The sequence below is a fragment of the Leuciscus leuciscus genome, assembly GCF_965113295.1.
Source record: "Leuciscus leuciscus genome assembly, chromosome: 9".
Lineage (NCBI taxonomy): Eukaryota > Metazoa > Chordata > Actinopteri > Cypriniformes > Leuciscidae > Leuciscus > Leuciscus leuciscus.
This window is the reverse complement of record NC_138733.1, coordinates 19,177,017-19,203,708: the sequence shown is the minus strand read 5'-3', so window position 1 is coordinate 19,203,708 and position 26,692 is coordinate 19,177,017. Positions and strand designations below refer to the sequence as shown.

Genomic DNA, 26,692 nt, shown 5'->3' with positions numbered 1-26,692 from the left:
CTGCTGGTAGATACTTATAACTACATTACGCTGTCAAAATATCTGTGACGATCTTATATCAATTTAAACTTTTTGTTTTGTTAAAACGAATGTTTAGTAACGTGAAAACACCACCCTTTCCCTGCAATGACAAGCACACACTCATTCTGTCAGAAAACATAAAATTAATTTTGAAATATTGATAGCCTACATATAAAGCTCTTCTTTATGTTTTAGGGTTTATGGCAGATGAAGGTGCTCCACGTAGGCTATTCATGAATGTAAGCAACGACTGAGGTGTAATTAAAAAAAAAGCAGGCATACTTACACAGATACAATTTTTTATTGTGCCTTTCTTTTTCTAGTTGTTACTTTAAAATATACTTTATTGATCCCTAGAGGGATATTCAGTCACAAAATAGCAGCTGTATAAAATTTAGATTTAGAAAAACGCCACTATAAATAAATGAAATGCAATCAAACAAGACAAAACATGAGTACAATGACATAAATGCATATAAGTATTTGGTAAACAAGATTGTGAAGCTGCATTCTGAGACATCCAAGAAGTGCTAACGGGCTGTCTTGTACTTTTTATAGAAAACAGAACAAGACAGAAATGGTTTATTTGTTGCAGCTTTAAACTTTCATCATTGCAATTCTGCCCTGAGCATTTTAGCAAAGTTAAATCTATTTTAAACTCAAAGCGTAGGCCATTATTTTGCTATATATGCTGCATTATGCTTGTCTTTCTTTTTATTTTAGTCATAATCTAATACTGGTCTCATCTGGTGGGTCATGACCCTAAAATTGTTTGTAGGTCTGTTTTGATACGGTCACGGACAGTGGGGAAATGACCGTTCTAAACACAGACAAATTGAATGGGAAAAATCATATAATTGTGTATGGATTTCCAGAGTTATTAAAGTCATAAATGTAAGCAGGTTTTTTATATTTTCATATAAAAAAAAATTAAAGGTACATTAATAACACTATTATGTTGGCATTAAATAAATAAAAATGTTGCTGCGAGGTTGTATTTTAATATTTTATTACACCGGCTGATAGTGTTACTTAAATTTGACATATTTTGTCTTTTCTGACTGCCGTAATTAATACCCATCTATATATATTACATTTTTTAGATAGGCATGGAAACACCATCATGGTTGTTTTCTTCTGCTATTGGAACAAATTTATTATAATTATAGATATACTATAAATATAAAGTTATATTTGTTACAAATATAATTTGAGCAAATTCACTTTAAATGATTATTTCCTGTATTTTTCCTGTTTATTTTTTCTGAATTTATATGAATTATATTTTATATTTCTATATTATTTCTGAATTTCTTCATAAAAATCTCATGATGATATTCTCATTCAAATATCCCTATCCCAATTTTTAATAAATTGCACCCTGGTTATCATCAAAGTTTGTGTGTCCAATCAAACTGAATGTTATTTTGGTGCAAATTTGCATAATTTGGCAGAAACTAGTCAGATTAGGTAGATGCCAACAATGTCAAATTGTGTAACATTGTCAAGTTGTTGGACCTATGCAATTTATGGTAATATTAACATTAATATTTTCAGATAATTTTTTTGTTAAGGCATGTTTTTCAGTCACAGCTATAGTTGCAAGCTGTGTTGGGTCACCACTAGATGGTCCTGAAGCAAAACAAGGTGCTCGAACTTGGTCCAAGGGCTGTTACGATAAGGCTGTGAGATGTCCTGCAGTATATAACATGCCTTTGAAAGCTGGATTTATCACTGTCAGAAAGACAGTGCTGTTCAAAGTTAAAATGTCAGTTCATGTAGGAGCGGCATCTTGGCTGTCTGGGCCGTCGCTGACTGACGGGTCGGTGTTGATGTGGTTGATCTCCAGGCTCTTAGGAGACTCTTTTAGGAGACTCTCGACCTGGCGGAACACTGAAGCCTCTCTGTATTTGTGCAAATGCCCCAAAACCTCCTGCCCAGAAAACAGCACACAGTCAAGATCAGTCCTATCCTACGGCATCTGCTACATCCCAGTGAATTACTTGGCAACAGCTACTGAGAACGTAAGGGGCGAATATGGCAAAATAAATCAAACTTACATCCTCTGTGAAAATCCCAGGACTTGGCTTCTGCACTCTTTCCAGCAGAAGACCATCGAGAGCTGCATCTGGCGCCAAATCTTTCGTCCTCTCGTCGTCTGGACTATCAGTTTGTCCCAGTCTGGCATGGAACAGCTCACTTAGGCCCACCTGTAAAACCTGGAAATGGGGACAGGACATGAGGTCATTAGCACATTCATTCTTGTCTTGTTCAAGCTGTGCTGGTGTGAGGCGATTGTATATGGCACCTTGAAAAAGGCCCTTTGGAAGGCAGGATCAGAGTCTGTTCTCATCTGACTGGTGGAAATGTGTGCAGCACAGTGCATGAGCAGCAGAGAAAAGCCACCCACTGACTGCAACCTCTGACGGCGAACAAACAGAGTCCTCTCTTCCTCCTGAAGACATAGGAGGAGTGCTAAGTGCACAGGGGTTTGTATGACAGAGCTCTAAGTGTGCTTAACATGAATAAATTATAGCTCACTTGGTGACTGACAAATAAGGCAATTTAACCTTACTGCTACCAAACTAGCTGTGAAAGCAATTATGTCACAGGGAAAGTGCTGCTAATTATCACTTCTCAAAGTGTGGTATATTATTAATAACTTTCCATATGTTCTATTTTTCGCTGGTCAATATGTACATGCATAATTTTACAAATACCTGATAATAGAAAGAGTTGCGGAAAGCATTGTTATTGTAGTTGTTGAAAGGAAGACTAGAAGCCAGTTGAAGTGTTACTGCTGGTATCTAGAATGAAGAAATCAAAGCTGTGAACAAACTATTTCTTTAGGCTATTTGCATGAAACCACTGCACAATCGTTTCAAAGTTTGACAAAAGTGACAGTAAAGGCATTTATACTGTTACAAAAGTTTCAAATAAATGCTGTTCTTTTAAACTTCCTATTAATCAAATAATTCTGAAAAAAAATTATCACTGTTTCCACAAAAATATTAAGCAGCACAACAATTTTCAGCATTGATAATAATAAGAATTGTTTCTTGAGCAGCAAATCAGCATATTCGTATTTCTGAAGGATCATGTGACTGAAGACTGGAGTAATGAAGTTGAAAATTCAGCTTTGCCATCACATTTTAAAATGTATTCAAATAGAAAATTTGATTTGTAATAATAGTTCACAATATAACTGTTTTTATTTATTTATGCCTTAGTGGGCATTCAAAACATAAAAAAAACCCTCTCATTTACATTCATATTAATTGATATTGTTTTGATTATCGCTATAGAAAAATAAATTTGTAAAATGTCATAACTAACCATGTGGTGACTCAAATGTTTTTTTTCTTTTTTCTGGTTCAGTTAAATGATCTACCTGAACAAATCAAAGATATGCTGTATGTGCAACCCAACAATGTTAAAATACCTACTGTTTTTGTCATGTCACTAAAAAAAAATTAAGTAAGTAACGTTTTGTTAGTTACTCCATGAGAATCACACATACTGTAAAAGCAAGTGAGAAAAAGACAGACAGATCCAGACCATTTTATATAATTGAAGGTGCTGGAGGAGAAACTGTCCATGCTGGTAGAGCAGAAGCTCTCGTGGGTTGAGTGTTTCAGAGCTCACTAGAATCAGCTCTCCTTCGCACTCCCACTGTGCATCCATGAAATCCATGAACGACCGGCCTGCACCTGAATGCATGTACCAACACACACCATTTAATGTGTCACACGTTGATCACTCTGCATCTTTGCAAACTTTAACACAAAATAAAGTTGTTAATTAATTACATTCTCACATCCCTTTAACCTTTAAGAAGATGCTAAAATAAAGCTCAAGTTATATTTCGACTGACATGTTGATGGTTCTCATGGCTTTAAGTCATCTGTTGCTACACTAATGACTTTGCAGTTGTGATGAGTTCAGATTGCACGTTTCAGTGGTGATAATTAGAGCCTGACCCGAGGGCTGGATCTTCAGCAAGCCTCTATCTCTGGCACTATCCCTGAGCTGCTGCTCCACTTCCTTCATCAGCTGGAAGAGAGGAGATAGCGCTACTAGTCTGGACCACTCTTCCCCTGCAACACCGTAAAACAAATACAGAACAGGAAAATGATTACTTTTTGTTTCCCAGGTCACTTTAATACTCTGGATATGACTTGACTCTTACTTTCAGTGTAGGTTTAGGAATTTTTTATTGGCATTTTTTTGACTGCAGCCAAAAATGTAAAGGTGCGATCACATTAGAGAATTTTGTGGCAAAAAAGTTAGTTGTCTATTGTCAATAGTGTAGCGGATGTACGAAGCAAGCTTTCTGTTGGATAACATGGCAAATCCATGTGACTTACTTGAACTAGTTTGAAATCTGCACGGGGAAATCTTTCACCCTCATACAAAATTGATCTCACCTCACTGCTGGCAAAATAGACTTTCAATAAAACTTGGCTGTCTGTGCAATAGAAATGTAATTTATTTTACATGAAATCAAGCGTAGCGTCAGTTCTGGCAGGTCACGTTAGTCAAGCTCGCATCAGCTGACTCTCAGCTGATCCATTACTACCTGATGATACGACACCTATCACTGTATACATATATAAGCTCGTCAGTATTATCAGCAGCTATCGCGTTTCTCAGGACCAAATTCCCTCTTTTTTGTGTTGCCTGCCTTAGCAAACACGCTAATAGCCTCAATAACTACTTGGGTCATGTGCTAAAGCAATGTAGCAAATCATGTTTTTGCTTCACTGTTCTCCTCTTGTTAAAACTTGGATTCAAGGTCAAGGAAACTTTTCTTAAACACAAACTGCAAGTTTCACTCAAAGTGTTCCAGTAAAACGCTCTGACCTGCTAGCTTTGGGATACTGATGTTTGCGGACAGACCAGGATCCTGGAGAGATTGGACATCTGAATAAAACAAGAGAGAACATCAAGTCGCGATCAGAAATGAGGATGCCGGTAACATCTCTGACTTAAGACAACCTCACCCTGGCTGCGGTTTAGATGGGTTTTTTCCTGGCTTTTCTGAGTGTAAGATGGGTTTGACAGAGAAAGAGAGGGCACCGTGGCATTCTGTTCACTCGCAGACGGAGTCTTCATTTGATCTTTAAGGGATTGAGTCGAGACACCTGGCGTAGCCGGAGACACAAACACAGCGGTGAAATTCGACAGTATTGACAACCAGAATCTTGCTATTTATTCTGTGTATTCAAATATACCTTTCATAACAGACACAGATTCGGTCCATGCTCTGGAAGCGCTTTCCCGGCCAAACGCCCGTTTCCCTTTTGAGATAGGTTTCACAACTGAGACAAAAACATGATTAACGTTTCTATAATAAGGCATAAATGAGGATATTGTACCAGAGCTCTGTTGTGGCTGTGTGCTGGCAGACTGGCCAAGTGCTTTGCTTTCCTCCAACAGCTGAATAAGTCGTTCAAGCCGTGGAAGGATTTTCTGCTGAGTCATGGCTATTACTTTCAGAGGGTTCCTGACACCCTTGGGCTTTAGCACACCAAAATCCTTAAACCAGAATGTGCCAGACACCAAAGACTGGAGGAAGAGAATCAATTTAGTATACTGTCAAGGGAAAATATGGAATAAAGTCTCCTAAAGCATTGTCGCTCCTTGGATTTAAATAGGCAAATGCTTAAATGAGAAAACGAGTCTATGATTGGATCATTATTGCATTGATTATTATGTTTCTAGAATGTTGTATGTTTGGCAACAGTTCTTCTAACCCTAATTGATGGAGTTTGTAGCTTTTCATTTCTTAAACAACCATGTAGAAAGACACAATGACAATGTCAAGATTCATCAGGCTCAAACGGTGAAAGAATGGTTGACAGGAAGCAGGAATAATCATTTTCACACATGAATTGGTACCTCTGAGTCCAGACCTTAAATTCATTGAAAGTCTTTGGGATGTGCTGAAGTAGACTTTACAGAGTGCTTGACTCTTGCATTGTCAGTACAAGACCTTGAATAAAAATCGATGCAACTCTTGATGGAAATAACATCACAACATTTATTTCTATCAAGAGGTGCATCCATTTTTGGTCAATATCTTTCTTTCTTCCAAACCATTCTTTCACAATTTGAGCCTGATGAATCTTGACATTGTCATCCTGGAATATAGCCATGATGTCTCTTCCTATATGGCGGTTTAAGAAATGAAAAGCAACACGCTCCATTAATTAAGGTTAGGACTGTTGCCAAACATATACATGCTAGAAACAATAATCACTGCAATAATGATCCAATCATAGACTCTTAAGCATCACAGCAACTTTTTTTTGGGCCGGGCAGTGCATATACAAAACAGCTCTAAGGATAAACCAAGGACATCGCTATACAATTATCGGTCAGTGCCACGAGCGTGCATTACACATCTAGCCTCCGGCACATGTTACCTGTGCGGTGTCAGCACGCAGCTGGCAGACCAGACGAGCACTGTGGAGAGACGAAAGCACAGCGTCCAGCTCTGCTTGTCTCTGCATTAATTGCTCCCACAGTTCCTGCTCCCTCAGTTTCTCACCCTGTGATAATCGCAAGAGATCGAGATATATATCCTAGAGCAGACTCCATTAAACTGGAAAATGGACAGTGCAAAGCCAGAGTATTGGCAATCACACCAATAGTCACACAAAGGATGTTAAGCTTTCAATGTATTGATCTGCTCATTCAACTGTTTAACAACATAGTAATGAGCTCAGCAGATTTTAATGTTTCTGTTTGAGGGTGAGAGTTTCAATGTGAAAACAAGCTGACCAGATGCTGCGTTTCCTGTACTGATGGCTGATCCTGATCCGGCCGCAATCTCTCCATGGACACACTCGCATGGTTCAGCACGGCTTTAAGCTCGGTGTGCCAGTAACACTGCTGCTCCCACTCCTCCTCGTCTCCTTTAAGGAAGAGTTCACACAGAGATGAAACCTTTTATGAAACAAAGCTGCTTTATGAAATAAAATTGAGGGCAATATGCTTTTCCATAAAATGACAGTGACATCTAGCCAACAAACTCTCAAGGCAATTTGTAACTTTTTAACATTTTTGCAAACTGGTGACTTTTTCAATTCTTCTGAAGTCATATGATGGCTTTATGTGAAGAACATTCTAAAAGTTATTTTACTCATTAATCATTTTCTCTTCCAGCGAGTAACCGCTGCGAACAGATCAACTGAATCAGTGGGTTGAACTCAAAAACCGAATAAGTGAAGGAATCATTATTTTGAACTGATTTGTGATCCTGATCCTTGTTCAATATTGTGACTGAACCATTTTTTCACAATTGATGAACAAATTAGATTGATTTGCTCAAAAATCAGAGTTCGACTCACTGGTTCAATGATTTGATTCTTGAGGTAACAGCTTACTGGAGGGGAAGATTATCAGTGAATAATTAACTAAATCTGGGTCTGTTCCTCAAACAAATATACTTTATTGTATGACTTCAGAGGACTTAGGATATAGTGCACAGGCAGTAATCTTTTGAAAGAAATTAATACATTTAGCAATTATGCTTTAAATTTTGCATTGATATTTAAAAAAAAAGTGACAGTGAATACATTTATAATGTTTTATAAAAAAATATATTTCTATTTCAAATAAATGATTTTCAACTATTTATCCATCAAACATAAATCCCCCCCCCCCCCCCCCCCCACAATTTCCACAAAAAAACTGAAGCACAACTGTTTCAAACTGTTACAAAAGTACTAAGACATGTTTCTTGAGCACCAAATCAGCATATTAGAATGACTTCTGAAGGATCATGTGACAGACAATGAAGTTGTAATGATGCTGAAAATTCAGCTTTGCAATCACAGAAATAAATAAAATTTTAAAATATAATAAAATTGTAAATAGTTATTTTAAATTGTATTTCACAATATTAGTGTTTTAATTAGTGTAAATACAGACTTGGTGAGCATAAGAGACTTCTTTAAAAAAAAAAAAAAAACTTAAAAAAGACACCCACCGACGAAGAATCATGAATGCTATTTTTTGAATCTTTAAAGCATGACCGTTGCATGCGCTCACAGTGGGAGTATGAGCGTGAGGACTGACCTCCTGTGAGAGCATGTAACACATGGGCTGGTAGAAGCAGAGATAACTCTGAGTTCTGGTGAGCTTTTCTCTGGGCCTCACACTGAGCGCTTTCCTGAACCTCAGCGGCAGTCTCCCTTAGCTTTTCCCTTAGCTGCCTGTCGGTGTCCATCCAGTCTATCTGTTTCACACACACACACACGAACATGCGCAGCATCTCATTTAGGATGCAAGGATGGTGGAAACGCTTTCTATCACTCTGACACTCACAGAAATAAAAACAGACACTTGGTCAAAAGACTTGCATTTTAAATAGGCCACAGAGTGCAGTGCCATCTCTGTGGAGTCAACTCACACAGTCAGGCTCATGCATGGACGTGGATAGATAGCGTTTAACGGCTCTGTCAAAATCTCCCACCATCTCTTCTTCCTTCAGTGTCTGTTCACGCCAGTAATTGCCCCGTGCGCTGCTCTCCTTCTGGAGGGTTTCCACCTGAGGCCAACAAATACATTTCGCAAAAATATGTAAACACCCCCGAGCCAAATGAGCTTTTATGTGGCTGTGATGTGATTTAGTTCGACTTCGCTCACCATTACACTGTCTGGGTTTTCTACTAAAGTCAGAATCTGGGACACAGTTACAGGAATCACAGTCCGCTTCCAAACATCCAGACTGGCCCCAACAACTGGAGCCAGCACCCCTGTCACTGGGTCCACCGTCTGCGATCCAAAACGTATGGCAACCAGCCCTGAGATTCGTAATAGGTTAACACCTAGAGATTAATGTAACAGGATTTGGACATTCCTAGTAACCTCCATTACCTTTTCCATCTGCATCCTCCATGGTTCCTGCCAGAGGCACCATGCAGCCTGACACCCAGTCCAACTGAGCTCCGAGAACTGGGACATGCAAACCCGAGCCTCCGGGGTCAGGATACTCCAACCCGGGTAGAGCTGGCAAGGAGAGCTCAATGCCAGGCAGCTTGATCTCCCCTAAAAGAGCACAAGAAGAAAGGAGGCAAAGTTAAAATATTTGAAAAAACGCAGTAGAATTTCTGTTTTAATCAGATTAGTGTAAATGTTAAGCATACTAATAAAATACCCAAAATTATAAATATTAAAAAAATTCTGCAAAGAAATATTTTATAAAATAAATTAAATGCAAAAATAATAAAAAGTTTAAATAAAAGGTTCAGCTTTTCTATCACAGTAATAAATTACATTTTAAAATATATTAAAATAGAAAACAGTTATCTATTTTACTGTATGTTTGATCAAATAATTTCTGCCTTTATATTTCTTGAGTAAGAGACTTTTGAATGGTAGTGCATCTCATAATATTAATAACACTTTACATAACCTAAAGTTAACACCAGTGTAATCATAAAATATCATTCTGAAAGCTCTTGCACTGTTTGAATGAGATCCCATCCAATATTTAATGACCTTTCACTAAGCTCTGCCCCCATGGTTAAGAATGAACTGGAGATGTCTGTGTGAACAGCATGGTTTTCAGTAAAATTTGCACATAAAGTGGTAAAAATGGATTGGATATTATTATTACATGGACTGGAATACATTGTGACATAGCAAAGTATTTTTATTTGCCATTTTACTTTAAAGAAATTGTTCAGTTACGCAGTAACTTGATTTAAAACTCCAAAGACTGCAACTCAGAATGAAGGAAAACACTTCAGCATACACTCACAGTCACAGTCCCAGTCCCAATCCTCATTCAGCTTCACTGGCTCCCGGTCAAATTTCGCATCACCAACAAAATCCTCCTCTTTACCTATACATCTCTACATGCTACTGCCCCCCAGTACCTTCTGGACCTTCTACATCCCTACATCCCCTCACAGAATCTACGGTCTATTGACAAGGGCCTGCTCTCTGTCCCCCACACCAGACTGCAGACTTTTGGGGACAGAGCATTCAGTGTCGCAGCCCCCACCCTCTGGAATTCCATCCCCTCAGACATCCGAAATGCCCCTTCTCTGGACACTTTCAAAAAACTTCTAAAAACCCACCTCTTTACAAAGGCGTTTAACCTTGAATGACTTTTCTTTTGTCTCGGCAGTTATGTGTAAAGCGTCCTTGGGTCCCGTGAAAGGCGCTATATAAATATAAGTTATTATTATTATTAACAGATAAGAAAAAAATTAGAGATTTAAACAGATTGCATTAGTATAAAGGAAGTAACAAATATTTCTAACATCTTGGTACTGTGAACTCTGTGAAGTTACTTTGGACATAACATTTTTGGATAATTTCCACTAAATTATGTTTAACACTACCCAAAGACACAGATCCTCCACAAACATTAGAAAAGAGTAAACCCTAATCTGAGATGCAGACGGTTTGGTTATCTACAACTGTTTATTAATGTTTTTAAGGAGAGGCTCAGCACCGGGTAAATCGATCATGATTTTACAAAAGTATTAACAATAACCATTTGTCAGAATGGAACATTTTTGTACTGACCTAACCTTTATATATAAATATACAGATTTTGTACAGATCTTTTGTAGTAAACAGCTCTTACCCACCCACACTACCACCATTCTCCGCCACACCCCTGGCCTGTTCCTGTACGGCTTCCAGACGACTCAGCATCTGCAACATACAATGTTGGCTGCTTTTCCAGGCATGTTCCAGCTCAGATGTTCCTGCCGAGAGTCTATCGAGGTCACCTTGTAGATCTGCGGCTGTTGAGCTCCACTCATCACAGCAACCTTGCATGAACTCTGCCACCCGCAAGCAGGCGCCCAGAGCCTGGCTGTCCAACAGAGCCTGGAAACCCCCAGCATGAGGCACCACCTTCCCTCCTCGCACGCTGCCTCCACCAACCCGCACCATCCGGCCGCTCAAGGGCTCGATGAAGGACTCGCACAGGAGAAGCCCCCCAACTGGAAGTACAGCCCCTGAACAGACACAATCATCAATCAGGCTGTTTGAACGTGCTGAGATTCTTTCAACATACAGAAAACGGACCTGTGTGGGGATCAAGACTGACCCCCGTGATGAGCACCAGGTTGCCTGTACGTGGGTCCAGCATGGGAGAGCCAATCTGAATGGGCAGCCGCATGCGCGAGATGGGACACATGTGTACGCCGCCCAAAGGATAAACCAGTCCTGTTTGTGGATGGATGGTGACTGCCAGAATAGGCACCAGAACACCAGTGTCACAGTCACACATGGGTCCTCCAAGCACCAGCCTTTGGCCTGAACGAAGCCCACGTAGTTTGGAAGCAGCATGGATTTCAGCATGGCGGGATGGAGGGTAAGGAATGAAAGGCAGCAGGGGTGATTCCCATTTCCCCACCTCACCTAAGAAGAGAAAACCATTGCCGGTGCCTCACCGTAAACTTGATTTAGCAAAAAGCAGTAAAAAAAAAAAAAGTTTTAATCAGATTACTATAAGCGTTAAACTTACAACAACAAAAAAAACTTTTATAAAAATAAAATAAAAATGTGAAAATAAAAAGTTTTTAAAAAGTATAACTAATAAACATAACAACTAATGAATAAAATATTTTAAATGTTATATTTATATTACTTCCTTACAATTTTTCACCTAAAATGACCATAAAAATGACAAGAACAACTCTACAGCTCAAACAGCCTAATATACGTTTTATTTAAAAAAATAAATGCAAGTACTTTTGTAAAATAATAAGCATCACATTTTTGCTTTTATGTCCCCTTGTATTTACATTCAAGTGCCTAACTGTCACCTGGTTTTAAAATAAACAAGTCAGATTCTTTTTTTGGGGGGGTTGGGAATCAAGTGCTGCTGACTGATCTTAACTTGTACTGAACACAGAATATTTATTTAAACATAAATAAGCATATTAAGGGACTCACCCACACAAGCATCGGCTGTAAAGACAAGGGTGGAGGAAGCAGGATCAAAGCCCACATTTCCCGCCACAGGCAGTAGTTTGCCGGTCTGGGGGTGCAGGAAGAAGTCTGGGGGCACTGGCATGCTGTGCCCACTGGCCAGTAACATATGGGCATTAGAGTTGGGTTGAATGAGGCCTGTGAGGGCAATAGAATCTGTCTGCATCCTGCAAGACTTCAAGTTACGCCCCTTCAAATTACGTCATTTCAAGTTACGCCCACTTCAAGTTACGCCCCTTCAAGTTACGTCATTTCAAGTTACGTCCACTTCAAGTTGCTCACTGTTTTTTTCGACTTAAAGCTGCGCGGCACAGACCGGTCGGTGTATGATATCAAAGTACCGCGAGAGCGATAAGAGCAAACAGACAGTTCTGAATGCTTTTGAATCGCTCTCGCACGAGTTTAACATAAACAGAACAAACAGTGTTTCCCACACATAGACTAATTCGTGGCGGTGCGCCACAGAATCAACACCGGCCGCAACATATTGCGTTTCGTTATAAAAAAAATAAATAAAAAGTACGCTCGCTATTTAAAACACGTAGCATATTCATTCAGCTGCATTTCCTTTCCCTGCTCTCCCTCCGTCTCTCTGTCACTCACGCGTCTCTCTCACAAGCGATTTTTTGTCTCGCCAAAGCCTTATTTGATCGGTAAATGATGTAGATGACTGCTGCGCTTGCGATAGGAACGAGCAGAGAGAGAGAGAGAGAGCCCCGGTCGCGCGCGCGCGCGTCTTCAAACTGTCTGGCTCTCTCTCGCTCCCTCGCGCATATTAATCAAAATCAATTGAGAATTGACACGATGGTAAAAGATCGGAAGACCGAAGTTTCACGTGGAGCATTCGGATATTTTTTTTCCTGAATTACCGCTGGGTGTGAATTGTGCTATAAAAAAAACCTTAAGGATTATATTATTATTATTATTATTGAAGAATAATGATCTTTGGTCTTATGTATGTCATTGGTAATTCATTGTGTGTCACTGGTGTTACTGTCTTTTTTTTCTGTCACATTAAATAAAATATCACATGTGACATGACAATTTTTCATCCATTTAATTCTGCATACACTCAAAAATTAAGATTTAAACTAAGGATTGCATCATTAGGCTACTTGATTTTAACTGGTTTTCAAATATTTTCATCATTATAGCAAATACATGGTTGCACAAATGAACTAACATCATTCAACATACTTTTAACAAACATGATTAAAATAAATAAAACAATTTCCTTATTTGCTGAATTATTATTATTTTTCTGTACCTCTGACTACATGTGCTGAATTTTTTTTTTGAAATAATATTGAATAAAAACCTTTAATATATTGCCAAGCTGTCATTTATGTGTATTCATAAAGTCAAAGGGTAATCTAATAATGTGGTTTAAATGTTAAACTTACGACATTACTAAATGTCTCTATACGAGCTGGCATCTTGCCGACATCTCCTCATTTTGAGTTTGACATATCGTGTGGTTCTGTGTGATTTGGACAACTTCAAGTTACGCCCACTTCAAGTTACGCCCACTTCCTGTTACTCCCCTCTCTTGCAGTCCGCAGACAGACCCATCTCTGTGAGGGGGTCTACATGAACGGCATCGCAAGCCCTAACAGATCCGTCAGGAGCTGTGGAGGGTAAAGGAGTGCAATCTTTCTGTGTTTCCACAGACTTAAATCAATCAGTCAAGCCACATACATGCCAAGTTGAGCCTCAGGGCATATTTGTCAGGATTTGACCTGCAGCCAAACGTGTGTATGTTGTAAAATACTTCCACCTAGTGGTGTAGCTGACTATTTTTTGTTAAAATTCCACTAGGGGGCGTGATTGCACAGTCACTGACTGAAAGCATTCTCATCATATACAGTAACATTAGGTCTGAATTATATGGTTAATATCTGTAAATTCTCACACAAATGTTTTTAATAGTTCTAAGTTCTAACCAATGGCGTCTTCCCTACTGAGGACCGATCCAGTGGCAGGGCATAACAGTTGTGCTCCAGTGCCTTCTTTAAGCACAACCCAGGCTCCCAGCCTCTGGCTCTCCACTGACACCATCTCAGTCATCTCATCAGCCAGCACAGCTACTCGCTCCAGAACACTGCAATGCACAACATATACCCAAAGAAACTGATGAAGAAACATTTTAAGGAATGCACGCACACACACACACACACACACACACACACACACACACACACACACACACACACACACACACACACACACACACACACACACATACACATGTATATATATATATAAAATACACATACACGCACAATATTCATTTCACTAAATTAAAGAGGACATTCTAAACTTCCACTGATTTTATATCAGGTTAATAATATTTTACACACACACACACACACACACACACACACACACACACACACACACACACACGCGCGCGCGGGCACGCACGCACGCACGCACGCACGCACACACACACTATAGTAAAACTATTGTAACATATATAAGCTACCAAAAAATAAATGAAAATACCATAAAGAGGCTTCTTACTTGTAAAAGTATATAAATGACACATTTGTGACCCTGGACCACAAAACCAGTAATAAGTTGCAAGGGTATTTTTGTGACAATAGCCAACAATACATTGTGGGTCAAAATTATCGATTTTTCTTTTATGCCAAAACTCATTATGAAATTAAGTAAAGATCATGTTCCCTGAAGATATTTAGTACATTTCCTACCGTAAATATATAAAACATTTATTTTGTGAGTGAATGCAGCACCATCGTGAACATAAATGGACAAATTTAAAGGTGATTTTCTCAATGTTTCGCTTTTTCTGCACCCTCAGATTCCAGATTTTCAAATAGTTGTATCTCGGCCAAATACTTTCCTATCCTAACAAACCATACATCAATGGAAAGCTTATTTATTCAGCTTTCAGACGACATATACATATACTTTTTTTTTTTTTTAATGGACCGATGTCGCTGATTTTGTGGTCCAGGGTCACATTTTATAAGTAATTTACTTAAATAGTAAAATCATAATACAATAAAGCTTATTTTGCTATGGTTTTACTATTGTATACCATATGCAATACTATACCATAATATTTTTTGCAAAAACTAAGGTTAAGGAATGCCAGCACACAGGGATGAGAGGATTTGGGCTTTGAAGTGTCCATGTGATACTGTGAAAACAGAAGGAGGTGCTGAGGGAATTGAAGGGTTGTGCAGAGGCTGGGTATCCAGAGGCAAGAAGTCAGACAAACCCTGGTTATGTGGTGGCCTGGCAGTGTCATGAAGTTCATGGATTCAAGGACACCTTGCTGCTGTCTCTGATGCTTATGTTATCTGATGTGCCTCATGAGTTCAACACTGAGGTCATAGACATGAACTGAGGCTAAATGTCTAGTTTCCAGTCCTCTCTATCTTCATTGAAACCTACTTTCTTTTAACTCTCTTCATATCATGATAACGTATAAATCTTACTACAGCCAGGCATATCGGATATAGACAGCACATTCTAAAATACAGGTCCAATGTCATCACAGTAGTAACTGGACAATCAATCCTAAAGATCAGATCTGAAAAACGATTCACAATTGTGTGCAGAAAGTACAAAGCTTTAAGCTTCTCTTTCGCTTTGTGATTATAGATCTGGAAATGTGATAAGAGGGCTGGGACGAGGATGAGACGAAGGGATTCTCCACCATTTATTATGGGGAAATGTTGTTTTTAAGAAACCATTTTACTGTAAGTGCACAGTTGCTTTCGAATTCAAATTACAAAGTAACACAAATTTAACAGATTAATCCGAATTGAATCCCTAAAAGATTTGTCTTGAGAGGGGTCTTCTTGAGATGCCTCCTTTGTGTGTACACAGACAACTGGAAAAATATGACAGAAGAAGTAATACAAGAATGTGCCCTACTGTATGTGAATAGCCCTTTACCTAAGCTGGCTGAACACAATTAGATAATACCAATTTGGGTCAACCAATTACCAAGCAATGCTTAATTTTGTTCAGTCTGTGGTGTAGAAAGGTCGCAACGGCAATTAAAGAAAAAACACTTAAGGAAACATGGTCAGGTCAAAGTGTCTGAATCATTTTTGGTCCCAAATTTTATACATTTTACTGGTAGTCCACTATATGAAGATTTTTTTGGGGGGTATAATATGTCACAATTTACTTGATTTTGCTATCCTCACTTACATAAATGAACTATAGTGTCCTGCACCTATAAAAAAAATATCAAAAATTATATCTGGTGAATAATCTTTGGTTTGACTGTATATTTGATAAAAAATACGGTAAAACTTTTTTTAATATTGTGAAATATTTCCATTTAAAATAACTTTTCTATTTGAACATATTTTCCTGTGATGGCAAAGCTAAATTTTCAGCAGCCACTTCAGTCTCGGACTCAGAGTCACATGACCCTTCAGAAATAACTCTAATATGCTGATTTGGTGCTCAAAAAATATTTCTTATTATTATCAATGTTAAAAACAGTTGTGCTGCTGAATATTTATGTGGAAATCGTGATACATTTTAAATGTTTGAGTAGAAAGATCTAGAGAACATTTATTTGAAATATAAATCTTTTGTAACATTATAAAAGTCTTGTCAATTTTCATAAATTTGACAAATTCTTGCTCAAAAGTATTAATTTCTTTGAAAAAAAATCATACTGATCCTAAACTTTTGGACGGTAGTATATGCCATTTAGTGTGATTATCTAATCATTGGGTACATCATATGATTAATTTGATTATAGGCCTATATTTGAATAAACTGAAAAGCATGTATGAGCCACATTTTTGTTTGAAGAAGTTTTTTTTTTTTTTCAAGCAGAGATAAAAACAGCCTCTCCATGACATACTGTTGCTTGATGTGTTTATCCCAGAGCGAGGTCTGACCCTCAGCCAGCAGTCTAAGAAGCCTGGCGCTCTCCCTCATTCGCGCTCTGAAGGTCTTCTGCATGGCCTGCTGCGCTCTCATCTCCACCCGCAGGATCTGCAGCTGACTGTCCAGTAGCTGTGTCAACTGATTCCCCAGCGCTCTTCGTCGCAGCATCTCCTGCTCCACCTGTCTCTCCAAACCTTCAGTTTTCCCTCCAAACATCCTCCAGCCAGGGTGGAGCTCTCTCAACTTCCCCAGCACCCCCTGGTAGAGCTGCTTCACCTAGACAGGGTGCACGTTTCCTTCAATGAAACAAGCTTACAAAGGAACGCTATACTTACAACTCATTTTACAACTCAACTAACACACTTTTCACCCCAGGGAAGTAACAATTCACTTCTGTATCATAGTATCAGAACAGTGAAACAAGAGAGATTGTTAATTGCGACCGAGCAACTCGGTGATGCTATTCAAAATATGTTATAAATATGTTTGAACTTTACGAGGGTGATATTTGAAGCTCTGAGGGTGGGAATTAAGACTTGTTCCCATGGAGTCTCACCTCTCCTCTGAGCTGTCCGAGGCGTACTGTGACAGACACACTGTGCTTGAGCAGGATGTCGTAGAAGGTGCTGGAACTGAAGGCTTCGAGATCCACTTGCTCTTCATAGTCCCAGAACTCATTTGACACCAGAGCCACCGCTGTGGACAATGCGAGCACAATCTGTGGGAATTCTAACTCTGGACGGAGCTGATATAACACCATAGGAAAGCCAAATGTGTCACGCCTAATAAGACTCTAGACAATTATTGTTTTGAAAGCAAAGAGTAATCTTTGGTAACTGTGTACGATGCTGTCTAGTACTTTTAGTGTTTGTCAAACAGAGATATAGTTATCCTAAAACCTTGCACCACATCAGGGTAAAATTAGTCAGTTTACTACTGCAGTCACAAATGTAGCCTGATAGCATGGTTATCTTAAGCTGTTCAATGCTGTTCAAATGCTGTTCAAATGCTACTTGGAGCAAATAAAAGAGCATTTGACATCTTGGGGTAGTTGTTTTCTCCTTTATTGTGAAACATATGGGGATTCCTTGTTCAATGGAATGTTCCATGTTCAAAAATCAATATATGTCATGTTTGTTCATTTTCTAACATGGAATCTATAGGAAAAAAAGTGACTTTCATTAATAAAACATTTCCTTTTTTTCTGGTTGTTGGGCATCCATTGCAAACGTCTTTTTTCATTTCTAAATTTCAAATACAACAATTGTATATTTTATAATATAAAAATCATATAAAATGTGTTATTATCTGCTACCAAATTGAATGTTTGTATTTTGGGGAAAATTAAAATATAAAAATGTAAGTAGAATGCATCTAATAATAATAATAATAAAAATATTTTTTATCTAATCAGAAAATTTCAAATAATGTTTGGGTAACATTTTACAATGAGGTTCTAAACTACTGATCAAAAGTATGGGGTCAGTAAGATAAAAAAAAGAAAGAAAAAAAATTAACACTTTTATTCAGCAAGGAAGAATTATATTGATCATAAATTACAGTAAATGCATATATAGTGTTACATTAAATTATATTTCAAATAAATGCTGTTCTTTAAATTTTTCCAATAATCAAAGAATCCAGATTTTTTTTTTTTATCAGTTTCCACAAAAATGCGAAGCACCACAACTTTTTTTAACATTGATAATAATAAGAAATGTTTCTTGAGCAGCAAATCAGCATATTAGAATGATTTCTGAAGGATCATGTGACACCAAAGACATTTTAAAATATACAAAAAAGAAAACTGTTCTTTTAAATTGAAATAATATTTCACAATATTAATAAATATACTGTATTTTTGATCAAATAAATGCAGCCTTGGTGAGCATGAGACTTCTTTCAAAACATTTTTTTTTAAATCTGTAGTTTACTTTATGTAAAATGAACAATAACCTAGAGTACAGTTCATTGTTAGTTCCTTATTGTAGTTAGCAATGTTTGTTAGATTATGTGAAGTCTGTAATCTTTCCACACATAATATCATATTGGCAGTGCATGAGGCATTATGGACAAGGATCCTGGGATGTACAGGCTCAGAGGTGATAGAGGTGACAGGTCTATTTGTGTGAGAATGTGGCATGCGTAGCCCCTGGCGTTTACTTGTGTCTATAGTAGGTTACCTCTCTGCACTGAATCCTCTGTCAACCCCAACTGCAGGTTTCGGTGTGTTTTTTTCACAGCCACCACCCTGGAGCCCTTCGATGAATAGTCATCCATGTTGTACCTGAGCTGCAGATGACGGTACCTGGCCTGAGCTGGCAGTTTCTCAGGCCAGCCGTACTCCCTGAACAGGATCTATGAGGACACAGTGCCCAGTCACTTCAATAAGTCAAGCTTTGTTAACCCCAAAGTTTTTGTTTAAGCCTCCCTTATCACTTACCAATATTGTCACGCACAAGCACAAGACTACCACAGCTCCAGCTAAAAGCCCACCGATCATCGGCCAGTCGGGGCGGAGCAACAGTTGGCGCCTCTGCGCGATGCCCATGCGAGTCAAATGATGTGGGTCAGATGGGAAGAAGGTTCCAGTGTCATAACATTCTCCACCTGCAGGCACTACCCTCACATACTGAAAGGACGAGACAACAACATCTACCAATAAATAGACATGGAAGTTGATTTATTTTATTACAACCAGGTCTTAACTTTTTTGCCCACCAGCTACTGTGGCTAGTGGTTTTCCAAAGTTAACCATTTTCACTGGCCACAATTTTAGCACCAATACTATGTGGAAAAACTGCCATATAGATATTGTTAATATTATCTCATTATTTGGCAGCAGGTATATTAGGGTGCTGTCACTTTAAGACCTGACGCACGGATAATTGTACTGTTACACATGCGTTTTCTTTCTCAGCATAAATTACTGCGTTTACATGAAAACTCGCCAAGACCGGCCTTTTGACATTATTTTGTGTGTGTTTGACTGTTTAAGCGCTGAGGCAGCTCTACACTGTAAAAAAAAATTACATCCCCAAGTCATAAATTTCAAGTGGCCGATAACATCTAAATGTTTCAATTAGTCTGACGTATTATTTCTCATTGAGCCAATGTTAACAGACTATTGCAACAAGAATTTCAATGGGCCAATTGAAAAATTTAGATGTTATCGGTCACTTGAAATTTTTGATTTGGGAGGGTTAGAATTTTTTACAGTGTATGTGCACGCACTTTGGGTGTGAGCACAAAATCTGCGGGAATAGGTCAAATTATGTGCAATACGTGCAACCCTGCGCCGAAATTCAGTGACTTTGAAATTAGCCCAAGTTAATTAGCATTCAAAACAATTGATGTCAGGTTTTAGCATTTTATTTTTCAAGTTATTTAGAGTGAATAGTATAGAATTTTTATATTGGATATTTAGTGGTTATCGGCCACAACATAAAAACAGATCACAATACCATGTGCCTATGTTGGTTGCTGCTGAGTTTGAAGGCATACACCCCAGGCTCATGGAGACTTATGGAGAAAAGGAAGTGGGCAGATCTTGCCAGTTCTTGGTCCTGTGCCAGTAATCTGAAGGGTCCCCAGTCAAACGCAGCATTAGTGTTGTACAAGCTGTCCCTGTGAAAAAAGCAGGATTCCCTCTGTGACAATCTGGGACAGTGAAAATGAATGGGCAGCACATGAATCACATGTCAGCATGTACTTACAAATCATACTGAGGGTAGTGCTGCTGGGTCACAGTAAAGAGAAGAATATCCCCAGGATGTAGACATGCTGTTGGGTTCAAGACTCCTCCAGGCCGCATGTCGGATGTACCGAACGCTGATGATTTACTGGCCCAGTGAGAGTCCCAATCTTCCTCTTTGTCTTTGATGTTTCCTAACATAACAAATCTCATTAGATGTCCAATATGGTATCTGGAATATACATATTGATGTATTAGATACCTCTGTCTGTATCTAGGGGCTCAAAATGGCTGTTGGTTTCCTGGCTGTGGGCCAGAATCAACCTCCGGACCTCGACGGGGACAGCATTGAGCAGACCAAAGAAGCCCGTCTCTGCACAACAGCAAACAAACAGCAGGCTGCTGATAAACCGTGGACACGAAACCCTCTGTACTTCCTGCCCATGTCTCTGGCCACTCACCCCCTGTTTGCACCGTATACACAGGCCTAGAGAAATTGAGCGGCACGTTGCATTCCAAGCTCCCACGGGAGTCCCAGTGCTTCAGGACGGTCTCCAGCATGCCTCCCGACATGCTCACCTTTTAAGAAAACACAAGGATAGTTTAATGGCAAATAGGTCAGTGTTATCTTACCGCTGTTTGTGCGGTGCTCTCACTTGTGTATTTAGAGCTGTATTACACTCTCAATGTCATGTGCAAGTCCCTCACATTGTGTACTGTGTTAAAGTTATCTAGTCATACTGTGTTTCCTTCCTTTTTTGCTGTCAATCATCCTATGGATTATGATACTTGAATGAATAAAAATACTAGATCAACTTTTCGCTTGTTGTTGAGGATTTGTACAGTCATATTATACTGTTACAGTACTTTTGATGTTTCCATTGTGTTACTCTTTATAAAAAATAATCTATATATTTTGATTTATTTTTCTTAGTAATAATTATTACATTTATATTTTAAATTATGTGACTTAATTATTGTTACTTTTTATGAGAAGCAATGTATTAAGTTACTTTTTGTGCTACTTTTTTGTTGTTGTTGTTGTTGTTGCATACGTTTATACCCCGACACAGCAGTGTTGTTATTGTAAAAAGTCACCATGAAATCAAAATGAGCAATTCTTAATTTTTACAGAATGTGTAGTGTTTATTATAAATGATTTATCAATGCACAACATTATTGTTTAAAAAATGTATCTGAATTCATAATCTTTCATCAAAAACGTTAACCTCCCATCCCCCTCGAAGCGGTGTAGCCTATGCTCTCTTCATGACGCATTGTCGGAGAGTGGGACTAAATATTTTCCACAGCTGACTGCAAACTGGCATTCAGATCTGCCTCTATTTAGTTAGCAACGTCCAACTTTCTACAATCCAATCAAATCCTAAAGGACGAAATCAAGTCCTGCCCTACATTTGTTCTTGTTCCAGAAGCTGTTTAACTTGGATAAGCATCACAATAAATTAAATTATAAAAAATCGTTTACATTTGAAATAAAGCTGAAATAATATGTAAATATTAGATGAAAAATTAACTGAAAAAAAGGGTAAATAAAATAAAAGTAGCCTACTTAAATTAGTAAAACTAAAATGGAAAAAAAAGCTAAATAGAAATATTAAAAAAAAACACAAAAAATAATAAAAGATGTATTATATATATAAAAAAAATGGTTTTTGTTGAATAAATACAATAATTGTATATAAAATAAAACTAAAATAACACTGCACAGTTTGCATAAAATTATAGAAATTCTACATAGAAATATAGGGCCCTATCTTGCACCCAGCGCAATTGACTTTGTACACCGACGCATGTATCATTCCTATTTTGCACCCGCGCACAGCGGACTTTTCCCTCCACAGACGCACGTCGGTAAACTAGGAAATGCATTTGTGCTCCCGGGGGCGGTTCAGCGCAAAGAGGAGGCGTGTTCCGCCGCAAACGTTCCCTGGTGCTATTTTGCAGGTTTAGAAAACAATTCCGCCACTGACCAGGAAAAACCTAGTCTAAAGTCAGTGGCGCGTTGCGTTATTCATATGCTATTTTAAGGGCGCATGCTTGGCCATAATCAATGTAGCGTGTGCACAACGCGCATACACTTTGCTTATCTCATCTACACACAGACGCAGCAGTTCTCATTTTTAGAAAACCATTACTACAAGGAAAAATTTTAACACACGAGGGAAATCATTGTTGTGTCCATGAAGATGTGAAAAAATAGGCATAAATCTAGCTTACACATTTAAACAAATTTTTATACGCCTGTTTAACCGAAGCTAATTTGGGTGGGTTTCTCCCATCCCCAATGTCACTTCTCTGTGTTTTACGGCCCTGACGAGAACGGTGGTCTCCTCGGTTGTGAACCGCTCCTGGCGTGCGCCTGGCAAATCCGCCGTTATAATAGCAAGCCGCCATGGAACAAGCGCGCCTGCGCTTAAAAGGAATGTGAGATGTCACTATGATTGGTTTATTTCACGTTACACCCAAACCACACCTATGAATAATGAAGATACTTCAGACCAACCCATTTTAGATTTGCGTCGGGTGCAAGAGGCATTTATCCCGCCGGTATAATAGCAACAGCACCCGAGATCCGCCCACAAAGTTACTTGTATTTCGCGCTTGATACTTGCGTTTCAGATCGTTAAATTAGGGCCCATAGACTTTTTATGCACCAAATCTGTTTTTATACTGAAAAAAACAATTACATTAAACAACCAATCACACTGGAATATAATATTTCTGACAACAACAAAAAAACACAGAAAACAATTTTACTTTGCTGTATTTTTTTTAAACATAAAACTCCACAATTCGTAAATGCATGCACCTTAAATATACCCATATTTTGATATTAATACATTGAAAAGGGAGAGGTTTTCAGTTGTATTTGTAAGTAAATAAAGATATTATGGTGAAAATTTAACAAGTAACATGCGGTTTTTCTTTTTGAATTTTTTTGGTGTGCATATTGCTTGTAATGTGTTGAGGCCCGTTCCCACCAAGAATGATAACTATAAAGATAACTAACGATAACTATAGCATCTACAACAGCGGACGATATCATTCTGTTTATTTATGCGTACGCTGCAGTTTTGTCGTCTGTCACTGGTTCAGCTGGAAAAAATTATTCTGAAAGTGATTCCAACTCTATTGTTTCTCTGTGCGAAATCCTAGTTGTGGTGTGGACTCTGATATTCTTTAATATTTATAATGATTTTTAGAACTATATATTTATCGTTATAGTTATAGTCATTGGTGTGAACAGGCCTTTACCCCCAAGACAAGACACTACTCTCATGTTTTGGGCCTCCTTACTAACACCAAATCACGATGTAGATGACCTGACCTGTTGATTCGACTCGGTGTAGAGCAGGTAAAGGCTTCCAGTGCAAACCAGCTGCAGAACTGGACTCGGGGTGTTCCGGCACCAGCCCACACACTCAACTCTGTCTGACTCAGGCCTGGACAAACCTCTGCACACACACAGACCCAGGGAGCCATCGTAGCCCTCGTACAACTCAGTAGATGGACACGCCTGCAAGCAGGTACAACATATGACCTACTGATCAACGGGGTCTTTGGGCTGAAAGAGTCCAAGGGTAAGTCACATGTCACGTTCAGTGATACATGTGAGGCCCCTTATGTGCAAGAGTTCATGGAGAAAGGTATTTTACTTTAGAGGCAACTGGTCAACCATTCAAGAAAACATCCCATATTGGATGCCCTTCATGAGCAAAATAAGCGAGTCGTCACACACCATTCATAAAATTTTCACTGCATGACCGAATAAGCAAGTATGTCATCATCTTTGTGCAAACAGCATGACTGTAGTACCAATTTCTCAATATTACCTCAGTTTATGTGGACGCTCACCTGCTGGGAGCAATAATGCTTCCATTGCTTGTGGTCTAGACATTCTCCATGCTGGTTACGTGCTCTTCCATCCTTGCAGATCTCATAGACCTTCAACACACAGGCTTCTCCTTTCTGTGTGTATCCCAAACTACAAGGACACTGTCCGTCACTGGCCTATAGGATTGGGAAGATGTCAGCTGTTAGAGACAACAAATCCTGACTCATTTCCCTAGTGGGTAGGAACTGATGAAAAGATCATTCAGCAGTCAGTGAGAGTGGTAACTAGATTCCCACTGGGCTGAAACATGAGCTTCTGTCAGAGCAGAGGTCTGCAGATTGTTTCCCTACAGGGATGCAATTAGCTAGAAATGCTTGGGAACTTATGTAAACAATGCAATAAGTTCTTACCTGGAAGATTTGACCCTCTCGCAGACAAGTACAGCTGTCCTGTCCAGACAGAGGCTGCTGTGACCATGGCCCACAAGGCAGGCAACTGCTCATGCCTTCTCTAGGTCCATAGTGATGTGGTGGGCAGCTGATACAGCCGTTTATGGTTGTGGCCCAGAAACTTGGTCCAAATGTTCCTCTGGGACAGGGAACTGGACCCTCATCTCCCTCCGGGCAGTAAAAGCCTTCACAGTGCATAAAAGTAGAAGGTTCTCCAACCAATAATCTTGGTTGCTCCAACAACCAAACTCTTACATTTCATATTTAAGGTTTTCTTCAACTATGTACATTGGAACCAGTGGACTTCTAGACAATGAGTTCCTAAAACACATTTTTCACTCTAACTAGTTTAATTTCTCTTCTGACAATGTCTACCGTGATGGACATGACGTGTAAAATAATTTGAAATAAAATCACTTATTTGTCTTGATTAATTTCATAACTAGTATCCTAAATAAAAAACTAAATAATATTTGTACACTTTTTTTTATAATTTCACATTATTACAGCCTGGTTGGAAATGGCTTACCATAAATATATTCTGATAAAAGGTGATATTTACCGTGATTTTCTTCATACAGATCTAATATTTCATCTTGGTGAACAATTAAACAAACTTTTTTTTAAACCCATTTTAAGGAAAAAAAGCATTTATGGTGGAAATAAAGCCACAACTGAGGTGGGACATTTTTTTCATAATTTGAAAAATAATTTTAACAATAAATATTGAAATGGTTTATGATTATTTCACTATTTTTATGTCATCGTAATTTCAGTAATCATTTTTATAATGCATTTTTACAGTTTAACATTGAAAGATTGGGTTTAGAACAAGGATAAAATATTACTATTAATAATAATAAACATATACATAAATGGTATTTAAAAAGTAGCCAAAACATGTTGATTAAAGCATGGTAAAGAATTTAAGACAGTTAATGTGATGTTCATTAAAATAAATAAATAAATAACCTCTGGGACTAGACACCCACTTGATGAACTTTCACCTCGTCATGTCCCAGAAAAGTGCAAGTTACCTGGTTTGCAGGAAAATCTTTCAGGAAGTCTTAGGTTAATGTTTGATCCATCAGCAAGGCTCAGTCTTAGGGTGAAGAACCAGCAAAGTAGGTAAGGCCAGAAGAGGCAAACCCTGAAAGAGCACATCATTTCATTATGTTGTCCAGGGCTCAGAGACAGCCCGAAGGCATACAGGAAGCTCTTTCCCTGCCATGCTGAATGATTCATGAACCGTCTAGAGATAAAGTATCACACATGCCAATAGGTAGAAAGATGCAACCTGATGCTGCCAGTTTAGATTACAGGCCACAGTGAAACCATGAAACTGATTAATTTTGGCTGTGCTTTAAATGTCTTTCAGCACATCTAGAAAACAATCATTCACAAGTTGCAGGTTTATGAGAAAAATCCAAGTCCTATCAGACAGTTTCTACTAGTGTGCAATTTCTCGAATAGTTTGGCAGGAGAAGTGAAGATTGCAGGCACTCTATATTCAAACAAGCAATGGGTCACTAAAACAACAAACCTTGTTTTTCACATCCCTTGGCTTCATTCCTTTGATGCACCCCATAGGCGAGAAGGTCATGGTCAGCCTGGTAAACCAATTGCTTTATCTGGGTTAAAGTTGAATCTGCAGGATTCAGAGCCTTATATCACTACACAAGGGAATTCTGTGACTTATTTCTATGTCATTTCTGTTGGAAAGCCAAGTAGGACTCAACACAACTGATAAAACTAAGCCAAATTTCATTCAGGTCAGTTCACTGAGTGAACTTCACAGGCAACATAAGTCCTGGGACA

General features: G+C 38.6%; 1 protein-coding gene across 2 annotated transcripts; it reads right to left on the bottom strand.

The window, feature by feature from the left end:
* Positions 1–211: 211 nt before the first annotated feature.
* Positions 212–26,338, bottom strand: LOC309506073 (uncharacterized protein). Of its 2 annotated transcripts, XM_082179621.1 has the most exons (33): positions 25,912–26,338; positions 24,836–25,059; positions 24,446–24,601; positions 23,919–24,107; positions 21,031–21,148; positions 20,832–20,942; positions 20,592–20,763; positions 20,340–20,502; positions 19,319–19,507; positions 19,059–19,233; positions 17,432–17,571; positions 16,850–17,151; positions 13,932–14,089; positions 13,572–13,616; positions 11,953–12,135; positions 11,080–11,415; positions 10,635–11,009; positions 8,908–9,078; positions 8,677–8,834; positions 8,441–8,578; positions 8,107–8,266; positions 6,808–6,941; positions 6,450–6,575; positions 5,400–5,589; positions 5,256–5,321; positions 5,025–5,165; positions 4,885–4,944; positions 4,002–4,118; positions 3,580–3,731; positions 2,742–2,828; positions 2,330–2,476; positions 2,082–2,240; positions 212–1,954 (listed from the first exon to the last, which is right to left on the bottom strand). In XM_082179621.1, exons 1-33 carry the CDS (start codon positions 26,117–26,119, stop codon positions 1,796–1,798), a joined length of 5,409 nt encoding a protein of 1,802 aa, XP_082035747.1. In that variant the 5' UTR covers positions 26,120–26,338; the 3' UTR covers positions 212–1,795. The 2 variants fall into 2 exon arrangements, with proteins under 2 accessions (XP_082035747.1, XP_082035748.1); XM_082179622.1 differs by lacking the exons at positions 212–1,954; positions 2,082–2,240; positions 2,330–2,476; positions 2,742–2,828 and having other exon boundaries at positions 3,595–3,731; positions 3,896–4,118.
* Between the last annotated feature and the right edge of the window lie 354 nt (positions 26,339–26,692).

Coding starts and splice junctions, on each gene's coding strand:
- LOC309506073 (XM_082179621.1), bottom strand. CDS start 26,119: ATGAATCATTCAGCATGGCAGGGAAAGAGCTTCCTGTATGCCTTCGGG. Junction 20,503..20,591: donor CACTACCCTCAGTATGATTT/GTAAGTACATGC, acceptor CTTTTTTCACAG/GGACAGCTTGTACAACACTA. Junction 19,508..20,339: donor GCAACCAACATAGGCACATG/GTATTGTGATCT, acceptor TCGTCCTTTCAG/TATGTGAGGGTAGTGCCTGC.